The 12,099-nt window shown below is 44.8% G+C and overlaps 1 protein-coding gene across 1 annotated transcript; it reads right to left on the bottom strand.

The window, feature by feature from the left end:
- Window positions 1-898: 898 nt before the first annotated feature.
- On the bottom strand, window positions 899-7,706 carry LOC309376179 (protein RoBo-1-like). The gene is made up of 6 exons (XM_081922419.1): window positions 7,557-7,706; window positions 5,083-5,203; window positions 4,042-4,152; window positions 3,405-3,557; window positions 2,212-2,355; window positions 899-1,167 (listed from the first exon to the last, which is right to left on the bottom strand). The coding sequence occupies exons 2-6, from the start codon at window positions 5,126-5,128 to the stop codon at window positions 1,016-1,018; spliced, it is 606 nt and encodes a 201-aa protein (XP_081778545.1). The 5' UTR covers window positions 5,129-5,203; window positions 7,557-7,706; the 3' UTR covers window positions 899-1,015.
- Window positions 7,707-12,099: the final 4,393 nt, after the last annotated feature.

Genomic DNA, 12,099 nt, shown 5'->3' with positions numbered 1-12,099 from the left:
AAAGTGAAACTTATTTTCAGAAAGAAAGAAGAAAGAAAGAGGGGGGAGAAGGACTATGACTATATAATTATCAGGGCTGTCTTAAGCATATGTGACGCCGGGGTGCAAAAATCTGCCCGGCACACAGACCTTGCCACCGCCTCCTTCTGGACAGAGCTGCTACAGCCAGAGCTCAGTCGAATGCCAGGTGTTGGCAACAGGGAGGGGGTTACAAATTAAATAAAATGCCCAGGGAATCTGCTGAACCGATTTTTTTGTCGCCTGTGTTGCCCTCCCTGCTCATATGTTACCCTCCATCTCCAGCATGGTGCCTAAAATTTGGGAGGCAGAGAAAGGGAAGGAGGAAAGTTAAGGCTGGCAGCCACCGGGCACCCAAGTGGCAAACCTCTGCGGGCGGCTCGTGAAAGCCCGTCTGGGGACCTGAAACGCCCGCTCGCTTTGGTCCCCTGGTGGCACAGCACCTTAAGATTTTGACGACAACTCTGCCAGCAGATGCTGGGCAAGAGGGCGGGGAGTTGGGGTGGAGAGCCGCCCACAGCAGAAGAGACCACCACGGCACTCCAACCGAAGGGCGGGCTCTTCCCCAGACTCAACTCTCAGCCCCGGACTCTTGGCCTGGTGTCCCTGAGAACCTGGTGCCTGGGTGCCCCACACCCCTAGTGCATATGGGTAAGACGGCCCTGATAATTATGGGAAAGTCTTGAGTAGCAGATCAGATGTAGCTTCCTAACTGTAAAGCAGGTGTGAGGAAGCTCTGGCCATTCAGATTGTTGCTGAACTACATCTCTGATCATCCCTGGACACTGGCCATTCTTACTGGATGGAGCTGATGGGAATTGTAGTTCGGAGCCAAAGGTTCTCCATGCCTGCTTTAAAGCAATGTAAACTGGGGTAGCGATTTGAGGGGGGCATTCTTTTTCATGCTAGTTTATTCAAAGAATTCACAGCACAGGGAATGACAAAGAATCACAGTGACCCTGCAAAAAGTGGAGAAAGTTGATTCCGCTTGCTCCTTTCAGCCACTGTTGGTGGCTGGGGATGGGCTGCACTTGATTTTCTTCAGGAGGAAGTCCATGGCTCCAGTAACGAGGTACGTCTGCACAGGCAAATTGCAGGCAGTTGCTGAGGCACAGCCTGATGCTATAAAGGGAAGAGCGGCAGCATCTCCTGAAGGCAGAGAATAGAGATGGCGACAAAAGTTGATTCAGTTCCCATTAAAAGGTCAGCCCTGACACATACCTTTCGAAACAAAAAGCTGTATTATTATTATTATTATTATTATTATTATTATTATTATTATTATTATTATTATTATTTCTATGCCACCCATCTGACTGGGTCACCCCAGCCACTCTGGGCAGCTTCCAACACAATTTTAGGCAAATAGTTGTTTATCTGTTTGATATCTGACGGGAGGGCATTCCACAGGGCAGCCGCTACTACCGAGAAGGCCCTTTGCCTGGGTCCCTGTAGAAGAATGTGTTATGGGAAGGAGAAGGAAGAAGAATGACTGGGATCCATCTTGGGCAGGCTGCTGCAAAGGGTGTGGGGGACCAGCTGCTATTGAAATAACCATGCTGTAAGATATGGACTTCCTGCTTAAGGAAGTTTTTAATGTTTAATGTTATTAATAATATTAATAATAATAATAATAATAATAATTACTACTACTACTCCATGCAGACTGAAGGTGTAAATAGGTGAATAAGGCATGTTTCTTGAAGCCATGACAGTCTCTGCAGGGTCTCAGTTCTCCAAAGGAGCATGGACTATGGGTGAGTGCCTGGTATCTCTTGGAATCTTGCTGCAGCTTGGCAGAGAGTACAATATCAATTCTATTAGTGTTTAACTACATTTTTATAATTGACTTTTTATGTTTTTATCTTGTTCTAATTTTTCTGCGAAAGTCTTGAGTCCTGGACTAGGAAAAGGGAATATTATTAGTATTAGTATTAATCATATTATTCCAAACAGACCAAAATGAGAAGGGATGGACTTTCCTGCAGCAGCCGTTAGAAAGGGATGGTCCTTTGATTCTCTTCGCTGACAAAATAGGTGAAAGAAATTTGCTTCTCCAAAGGTAGGGAGCAGCTCAGTTATGAGACTTAGTGCTTTAATTCTCCAGGGAAGTAGATGCAAGACGTCCGTCTTTTGCAATACTAGAGAACACTGGTGCTCTGGGACCCAACAGGAGCTTAAAGTGAGACCTACCTGCAGTTAGCTCCCCGGCTGCAGAGATGCAATTATTTTCATCTCCTGTGCAACTCAGAGTCCCGGGTTCTTCTAAGAGGTTAGAGCCAAGTACAAAACTAGTGGGACAATTCACTCCATTCTTGGTGAGGTTCTTGGGTGGTACTGGAGGGACGCAGGAAAGAGAGAAAGCAGACTGCGTTAATAAAACAGCAATTGTCAAAGCGGGTACAATTGGGAATAAATAAATAAAAGAATCCCAAGTTCCTGGAAGCCCAAAGCACTCAGACAGAAGCAGCTGTGGATGCCAAGGGGTGGGTAAAACCTCTGGCCTGCCAGCCAATTGTGGCCCAATTCAATTCCCATATTCAGTAGTAACCTCATCCATATGCCCAACATTTCTCGATCTATTGGACCACCCCCCATGTGTGTGTGTGTGTGTCTACATTATCACTAGAAAGCATTCCAGACCCCCCTTCTCCCAGAACCTGGTTCTGGTTCAAATTAGGAGAGCAAAGGGCTCAGAAACAAAGGGCCCTCAGTGCCATCCATGACGAATGAGGAAGTGGAAGAGAAGGGAAGGGAAGGGGAGATTTACAGGCAGAAATGCCATTATTCCTAGAGGCAGCATTTCTAAGCATCTCTCTGTGACTATTGAACAAAATGCAGATGGTAAGAACTTTCCCTTGTCTTGTCCATTCCTGGCAACCTGCCGTGGGGGTTGGTTCCTCTGCTGCCTGACACCCAGACCATTAGCTTACGTTTGTGACATTGTAAGGGTCGGAGAGCGACATCAAGCCTTTGATTGTCTTGAGCCACCATACAGGCACTTGGCATACAAAGGCAGGGGAGAAGCTGTTGAATTAAATCATTAGCCATCAGGGATCATTAACCCCCTTTGCCATTGAGAGCCACTCAATGGAAAACTAGCAACAGGTCCTTTTGTTGTGGGCTGTGGCAAAGGGCTGGTGCTGTGAGAGCAAACAGAGAAGCATGTCAGACCATGGGGCCATCTAGGCCAGTATTGTCTACACTACTGGCAGCAGCTTTCCAAGGTCTCAGACAGAGGCCTTTCCCAGTCTTGCCTGTGCATGCTGGGGACTGAACCTCAGACCTTGTTCATGCAATGGCAGGTGCCACAGTCCTAATGTCCTTGGCTAACTGTCCCCGCTCCCAAAGCAAACTTATCAAGGTCTGGACCTCCCTTCACATACATTCAAGGGGAGTATTATTGCAGTTTTCTGTCGTGCAGCATTTGGAAACAGTCCTCGTAAAATACCCTCCAGCCACAGTAACAGAGACGGCTTCATTGCAAAGCTGAGAATCCTGCTGGCAGCCCCTGGATATTCCTGTGGCAGCGATTCCCACTGTTTAAAAAACAAAACGAAACAGAGGGGAATCAGAATGGAGTTGGGGAACGTGCCTACAAGGTGGTACCTGCCTGAGGAAAAGGACAAGATGTCACCGCTGCCACCCATTGCTGAAGACAATTTGGATGGGGCAGAATTGCACACATAAAAATGGAGGAAAATCACAAAGGGGTGAGGGGACCCGTCTGCAATAATTTGCAGAGTGACACAGAAATGAGACAGAACAGACTTCTGTAAATGCATTAGTGAAAACAGGCTGATTCACCCACCTCTGTTCTTTGTGAGTACCTGCCTGACTTCAGGAGGTAAGAGAACGTGAAACAGAGCCTCCTTTAAAAGCCTCATGTGCCCAACAGCAGGACCGGGCCTGGTAGTTCAGTTTTCAATGGATCATACTGGTCCTGGAAGCTTCTCCTGCAAATGTAGCCCAGAAGTGAGCGGGCTACAGGTGCAAGCACAAGGGAAATACGCATATACCTACCCATGTTATTCTCCTGGGCCACTGTTATGCAGATGGCATCTGACTCTGGAATTGAACAGGTACCAGTACTGCATGCTGGGCTTTCAGTACAGACACAATTTAGGGAGTTTGCTAGCAGAAAAAGAAAATAGGGATGGAGAGGAGGAGAGAAAGCAACATTGTTTCATTATTTCATTTCATAAATTTTAAAGTATGCTTTTAATATTGAATAATAATAATAATAATAATAATAATAATAATAATAATAATAATTTATTATTTATACCCCACCCATCTAGCTGGTTTCCTCAGCCACTCTGGGCGGCTCCCAACAGATTAAAAATACACTAAAACATCAAACATTAAACATTTCCCTAAACAGGGCTGCCTTCTGATATCTTCTAAAAATCAGATAGTTGTTTATTTCCTTGACATCCAAAGGGAGGGTGTTCCACAGGGCGGTTGCCACTACCGAGAAGGCCCTCTGCCTGGTTCCCTGTAACCTCACTTCTCGCAGTGAGGGAACTGCCAAAAGGCCCTTGGAGCTGGACCTCAGAGTCCGGGCTGAACGGTGGAGGTGGAGACGCTCCTTCAGGTATACTGGACCGAGACCGTTTAGGGCTTTAAAGATCAGCACCAACACTTTGCTCGGAAACGTACCAGGAACCAATTTAGGTCTTTCAGGACCGGTGTTATATGGTCTTGGCGGCTGCTTCCAGGCACCAGTCTAGCTGCTGCATTCAAATAATTCCAGGTGGGATGCATGGATTTGTTCCTGCTCACATCCTCCTCACAGAACTTCTCAATTGCTGTGGGAAACTGGCAAGCGCTCCCCACCACCCCTCCCTGCGGCTTCCAGCAACCAGCATTCGGAAGCATTACTGCATCTGACCACAAGAGCAGGACAAAGCCATCGTGGGCAGTGGCCATTGATAGCCTTGTCCTCTGTGATTTTGTCTAATCCTCTTTTAATGCCATCTAAATGGCCATCACTGCCTCCTGTGGGAGCGAGTTCCATAGTTTAATGATGAGCTTCATGAAGAAGCATCCTGTTGGCCTCACCTGGAGCTAGAAGGGCAGCAGAAAGGTGGAGGAGAAACAGCTTCATGTCTCTGGGAACCAGAAAGGTCTGGCTTGAACAATGGCCAAACACCAGGGTCAGGTGGTTTCTGCAGCCGCAGGACTGAAAAGGTAAGGGACAGGTTAAGCCAACAAGAGAGAATCAGGCCAGCATAGAAGGACGACGGTGTTCAAAAGAATGTCAGGCGAGACTGGGAAAAACCTCATTCTAATACCTTGGAGGTTTCCACCACCTTGTGGCTCAAATCCTGTGGAATGATATGAGCCCACTCGGCATATTCATTAACACAACTGATTAACGTTTAATCTGGAGTGTGGCTTGCCTGTTCAGTGTGCATAGGAAACATCAACAATTGATCTGAGAAAACTTGGTATACTTGTTTACATAACATTATTCTTGTTTATAAAACCCAATTGAAAAAAGAAAAAAGAAAAACAATTGATATGGCTTTTTGGCATTCCCTGTTTAGGGAAGTTTTTAATATTTGAAATTTTATTCTGTTTTTAGTGTTCTGTTGGGAGCTGCCCAGACTGGCTGGGGAAACCCAGACAGATGGGTGGGGTATAAATAATGAAAGTATTATTATTATTATTATTATTATTATTATTATTATTATTATTATTATTATTATTACCATTTTCCTAATATGGATGCAAATGGAAGTTTATTCTGTGTCTCACATGCCTACTGTTCCCTTCGCCTGTGACATGTGCTCTCAGAAGCCTGTCCCTTCTTTGGCTATGTACACACCTTGCGGTTTGTTAAGGGTGCTGGGATCTGTAGCTGTGAGAATTCTTCTGAGGAATGAATGTGCTTTAAATGGTTGGTGTCCATGCAGCTTCCCCTTGAACCCTCTGCCTGCTTCCTGTCTGTCTCTTGTGTGTTTTTCTTTCACTCTCACTGTGAGTTTGTCTGTGTTTTCTGCTATGCTGGTCGCACTGACTGGCTTAAGCAATCATCTCTCTTTCTCTCCACTTTGGTGATTCCAAGCTGTAAATTGAGACCAAGAGCATTGACTGAGTTCCTCATTTTTGCAATTCAGATCAGATTGCTCTGCCAGGAATCGACTGGTCAGCTTGGGCAGCTGCCCACACTTCAGAATGCCAGCTCTTGTATTACTTGGCAAAGGCACAAAACAGAATGTATTAAGCTAAGTTGTCACTGTTCGTGCCACAGGCATCTCTGAAGAGAGCCAGCTGCATCCAACCAACTCCTACTCAGAGTAGAAGTGTTGGGCTTAATGGTCATGACTGGACTTAGTTCTATGGGCCTACTCTGAGCCATGGTTGGTTATAACCCAAATGATTTTCGAATCTGGGATTTTAATTTATTACACTAAGATTTATGCAATGGCTGTTCAATAAAAATGGAACTGGCATACCCACCTAGGTTCAGAATCACTTTGCTATGGTTTTTGTTGGTTTATTCTGTATTTTGTGTTCTCATTTTGTATTGTCATGCTGTGATCCGCCCTGTGATCTTCGGATGAAGGGCAGTATACAAATTTAATAAGTAATCAAATGCACCAGCTGGTTTGCATACACTGAGTATATGCCCTACAACCTAGAGCAGGCATGCAGGCATGCAACCATCTAGATACAACTCCCATCATTTTTAACCATTGGCCATGTTGGTGGTGGAGTCTAGAAACTTCTGGAATATCAAAGGTTCCCCATTCTTCTACAATAAGTTCCAGAAACTTTGTATCCCTCAGAACACAGGTTAGTATGGAAAGAGGTAGCTGTAAGAGAAATCTGGGAAACACAAACTGAGCTGGGAAATGTTTATGTGTAAGCATGAATATTTAAGTGTGTGTCTCTCTGTGTGTGTGTATTCCAGATATGCAAGATAAAAAAGAACAACATAAATTGCAAACAATAAATACAAAAAAATGCAATTATTGCTCAAAAGAAAAATAAAATAACTTTTCTGTAGAAAATCAGAAGGTTTATCCCAAAACAAATAACTACAATGAGAATAGAATCAGCATCATGTATTATTGTTCAATGCGCACCAGGTAACATCAAGCAGCAAATCAAACAGCAAGTGTTCCAGCAATAATTTTTTTTTAAAAAAATCTACAAAACATTTATTAATCAATAGCTGTTCTGTTTATTCACAGGTGGAAGGGATGAAGGGATAAGCGAAAGCTAACTTGGCCAGATCCAACTGTATGCTGGCTGAGGGGACTGCTCATGCACTTCAACAACTTTATGTGTTGTAAAATCAAACAACACTGATAAGATTAAGGATGTCTGTTTGTAAGGTAGGGTGGAATGACTAAATCCTTCAACTATCAATCAAAATTTCTTTCTTTCTTTCTTTCTTTCTTTCTTTCTTTCTTTCCTTCTTTCGTTAAGGTCACATTTGCCTTACCCCAAACCTTGTTCAAACATCAACTAGCCTTAACTGGGAAGCTCACAAGTATTTTATCTGCTAAGGATTCATCTTTTACCTGTTTTTCTCCGCTTCCTAGATCTTCAAGTTCCTTGTTGAACTGATGCCTGTTGCTGAAGGGCTCAGCTGCAAAGTGTGAGGCTGATGTTGCCTGTATTTATAGATGCATGCACCGTGCAGAAAAGGGTAAGTACTAGCTCTCTGTGGGGAGGGAGGAGATACAGGAAGCAGAGGGGAGCCTAGGTGGCGGGGGATGGGGTGGCAGTAAGGATGAGAAAGGGGAACGGGACATTCCGATTCAGTGGAACAAGGAAATAAGAAACTAGAGGCTGCGGTTTGTGAGAGATGTTGTTATCAGTTGATCTCATGCCAGTTTTTGGAGAGATCTTTTAGGCAACATCGGCCATTTGGTCACCCTGTTCCCACCCCTGACTCCCACTCATGTTCCCTCCAAAAATAAACACTGGAGACCTCGATTTTGTTTGCTAATAGATGTTATGTTGAATAGGCGTGGGCGGTTTTTTGTTTTTGGTACATCTAAAAGAAAAAAGCATTGAAGAAAGGCCAAAGTATTGCTCTGGTTTCCTTTGGAACGAGGCTGTGAGGGGGGGGGTCTTGTTGTCTGGGCAGCCCAGGACTTCCCTACATGTTGCCCAGGCTTGCGTTCCAGGGAGGCTACTTCGGGGCTGCTAAAGCAGTGGTCTGTCTTGTTACGGCAAAATCTGGGTGCGAGGCTGCTCTGCCACCCAGCTCATCGGACTAAGTCCGTGGGTCCCTGCGGAGGAAAATGAGCTCAGCAGGAGACAGGAGCAAGCAGCAGAAGATCCAAGTTTATTGCGCAACAGGTTCAAGGCGAGATTGAACAGTGAGAAAGGGGGGACATGAGTTTTTGAAACTCCCTCCATGTCCCAGAATACAGTGCAAAACACGTCATGAATACATTAAAGAGAGGTTTGGTTACACAGATTACATCATGAATATATTAAAGGGAGGTTGGGTTACACAGATTAACATATGGAGGAGGGAGGGGGGAATATGCAGAGCTACACCGGATTAACATAAGTAGGAGGGAGGGGGGAATATGCAGAGCTGGAGATATGCACAGATAAACACTTCCTGGGGATGAGAAAACAATAGTCCCAAATATGCATAGTCTGCCACCTGACATTGTCTGGAGGAAAGGCTGATCAGAGCAATTTGAAAGGATTAGGGTCTTGACACCTTGCTTGAGGGATTATGCTGGACAGGGGAGATGTGATGGAGTCCTAGAGTAATTGAGCAAACTGGCACGCTGATTTTCTATGAATTTTATAGATTCTAGTCCCTTTTGACATTGACAATTGGAAATAAATTGATATATTGTAGCGAAGAAGAAGGTGAAGAAGACATGCCCCCCCCTTCCGTAACAGTCTTCACCCCTGGAGGCACATGCCCAGGGGTGTCTTAAGCATATGTGGTGCCAAGGTGCAAAGATCCACCCGGTGCCCCCCCCTCCCCAGGTTGCCCAGTCCCAGGCGTGCAGGAGGGTGGAGCCAGCCGGCCGCCTCAGTGTCTCGCTGGCTCGGTCGCCCCCGAACTTGCGACACAGAGATGCCCGCAGCAGAAGAGCCTGCCACAGCACTCTGACAGACGGGTGGGCTCTTCCCCAGACTCAACTCTTGGGCCCCGGACTCTTGGCCAGGCGCCCCTGAGAGCCTGACGCCCGGGTGCCCCATACTCCTAGCACCTATGGGTAAGACGGCCCTGCACACGTCATTGTCTCTTGAAACAGAAAGGCGCCAACAGCAGCAATATCCCTGCTTAATGGCCATGCCGGCTGAGGCTGATATCCTGAAACAGGGTCCCCCAACCCTGACCTGTGGACTGGGGCTTTAGCCTCCTTTGTCTAGCAGGAGTCTGTCCATGTTTCATCAGTGCCTTCATGGACTTGGTGTGGGGAGTCCATATTACACCACCACCCCCACAGTAGTTGGACCTGCTGCTGCAACCTAGTCACGATTCAAAACAGACCTGAGGCAGGTTCCTAGTGCTCTTTAGTGTTACTCAATTTATATATTGCCTCCCACTAAAAGAAGGGTCAAATAGGAGAACTACTTCAAAATGATTTACAAATGGTATTTAACTCCGAGTAGGCTTGCTAAGATGCATAAGATTGAATCAGATAAAAGCTGGAGATGCAATGAGATTGAAGGAACATTCTTTCATATGTGGTGGACCTGTTAAAGGGTAAAAGAATTTTGGGAAATAATTCATAATGAATTGGGGGGGGGAATGTTTTAAAAGTACTTTTCCAAAAAACACACACCCTAGATAATTCAGAAATTCCCAGGTGTCAAAAAAGGTTATTTATCTAGGCCACTACTGCGGCCCCTGTTTTGTTAGCCCGAAAATGGAAAATGAGCGAGGTCCCTACTAAAGAAGAATGGCAACTTAAGCTGATGGAATATGTGCAGCTTGCAGACTTTTAACATATAGAATAAGAGAACAAGAAGAACATACATTTAGAGAAGATTGGAAAATGTTTATTGAATATATGCAGGAAATTGTGTACACTTGAAAACGTTGGTAGCATTAAGATAAATCCAACAGTGTAAATAAGTTTTGATGGATGTAATAATGGAATACTGAATGGTTTAGTTTATGTAAAATATGCAGGGATTTATGAACCATAGAAAGAGAAGAAGAAACGAACCATAGAAAGAGAAGAAGGGAAGTCACTATATTTTAAGGGTGTTTAAATGAATATTCTAAATTATAAAACAGAAAGTTTAAGAATTATTATATATATAAAAGAAGGGCTGAAATGATTTGCAGCCAAAGAAAATATCCAATAAAGTGTCATGGGCCAGGAGTCAGCTTCGCCTGCTGAGCAGCAACCTGAAGGGGGAGAGGGCAAAGGCGACTCCGCCTGTACCTGACCAGCCTTCAAGGTCACAGAGCAGAAGGCACCGATGAGAACCAGCTATCTCTAGGTTTCATAAACAGAGCTCTCAGCAGCAGTCAGGTGCTGGAATCGGCACCTGTAGTTCCTGGCCAGACCTGGCTGTCACCTGCTCTCCATCTGGAGTCCCTGACCTCTCAGCTGGACCTTTGGCTCTGTGATCATGTGGGCTGCTTCCACCTGGCAGTTTATTGTGGTGGTGCTCATGCATGAAAGCTTTTTCTAGTGTCCCTTTGGCGTCCCCATCATATTTCCCCATCTAATTCAGATTTCCTGTTTTGCAACAAATCCAGTACAGTGGTAGTCCGGGTTACAGACGCTTCAGGTTACAGACTCTGCTAACCCAGAAATAGTACCTCGGGTTAAGAACTTTGCTTCAGGATGAGAACAGAAATCGCACACTGGTGGCACGGCGGCTGTGGGAAGCCCCATTAGCTAAAGTGGTACCTCAGGTTAAGAACAGTTTCAGGTTAAGAACGGACCTCCAAAATGAACTAAGTTCTTAACCTGAGGTACCACTGTACATTTTTTTTTAAAAAAAGAAAAAAGTTTATGTATCCACAGCCACTGCTAGTGTGGAAATTTGTTTGCACGTTTTGGGGGAGGGGGCAGGGAGTTGGTTATGTGAGTGGTGACATTTCAGTGGTGACATCTCTATCACCATCCTCCTGCATCATCAGATCACAACCTCACCATTTTGCTTCTGGCAGCCCCCCACAAAACTGAGGGGGGGACCTATTTTCAGTGATTGCCATGTGCCCTGTTCAGACTTCAGATGAGATATTCTCTCAAGAAAGCCACACAGTAAATGTGGGAAGTTGCATAGGGGGCTGTGATCATAGTACTAACCAGGCAGAGGGCCTTCTCGGTAGTGGCACCCGCCCTTGGAACGCCCTCCCATCAGATGTCAAGGAAATAAACAACTATCAGACTTTTAGAAGACATCTGAAGGCAGCCCTGTTTAGGGAAGCTTTTAATATGTGATGAATCATTGTATTTTAATCTTTTGTTGGAAGCTGCCTAGAGTGGCTGGGGTATAAATAAATAATAATAATAATTAATAATAATAATAATAATAGGAGAAAATCACAGGGATGGGGGAGAGATGTAACTCAAGTTCACATTTAAAGGAGAACCTTCCTAACCTGCACTTTCTGAAATAATATGCAGCCTGCAACACAGCCGTTATTAAAAATTTGCATTTCTCCAGATTTTGCAATGCAGTTCTCCAACCAAGTCATGTGTACTGAAAAAATGCATATACTAGTGGAAAGTGTGCACATTAATGCATATACTGGTGAAAATGCCATACAAAAAGGCAAAATTGCATTAAAAAATGTGTACAGTGGTACCTCGGGTTAAGTACTTAATTCGTTCTGGAGGTCTGTTCTTAACCTGAAACTGTTCTTAGCCTGAAGCACCACTTTAGCTAATGGGGCCTCCTGCTGCCACCACGCCACAGGAGCACAATTTCTGTTCTCATCCTGAAGCAAAGTTCTTAACCTGAGGTACTATTTCTGGGTTAGCGGAGTCTGTAAACTGAAGTGTCTGTAACTAGAAGTGTATGTAACCCGAGGTACCACTGTATATTAGAACTTTGTACTAAAATGCTGATGTATTTTCATTTGGGCGTGTGTGTTTTTTAAAAAAAGAACACAAA

This window comes from Podarcis melisellensis (genome assembly GCF_964234715.1).
Source record: "Podarcis melisellensis genome assembly, chromosome: 8".
Taxonomy (NCBI): Eukaryota; Metazoa; Chordata; class Lepidosauria; order Squamata; family Lacertidae; genus Podarcis; species Podarcis melisellensis.
The sequence above is the reverse complement of the archived record's forward strand: the minus strand, read 5'-3'. Positions and strand labels throughout refer to the sequence as shown.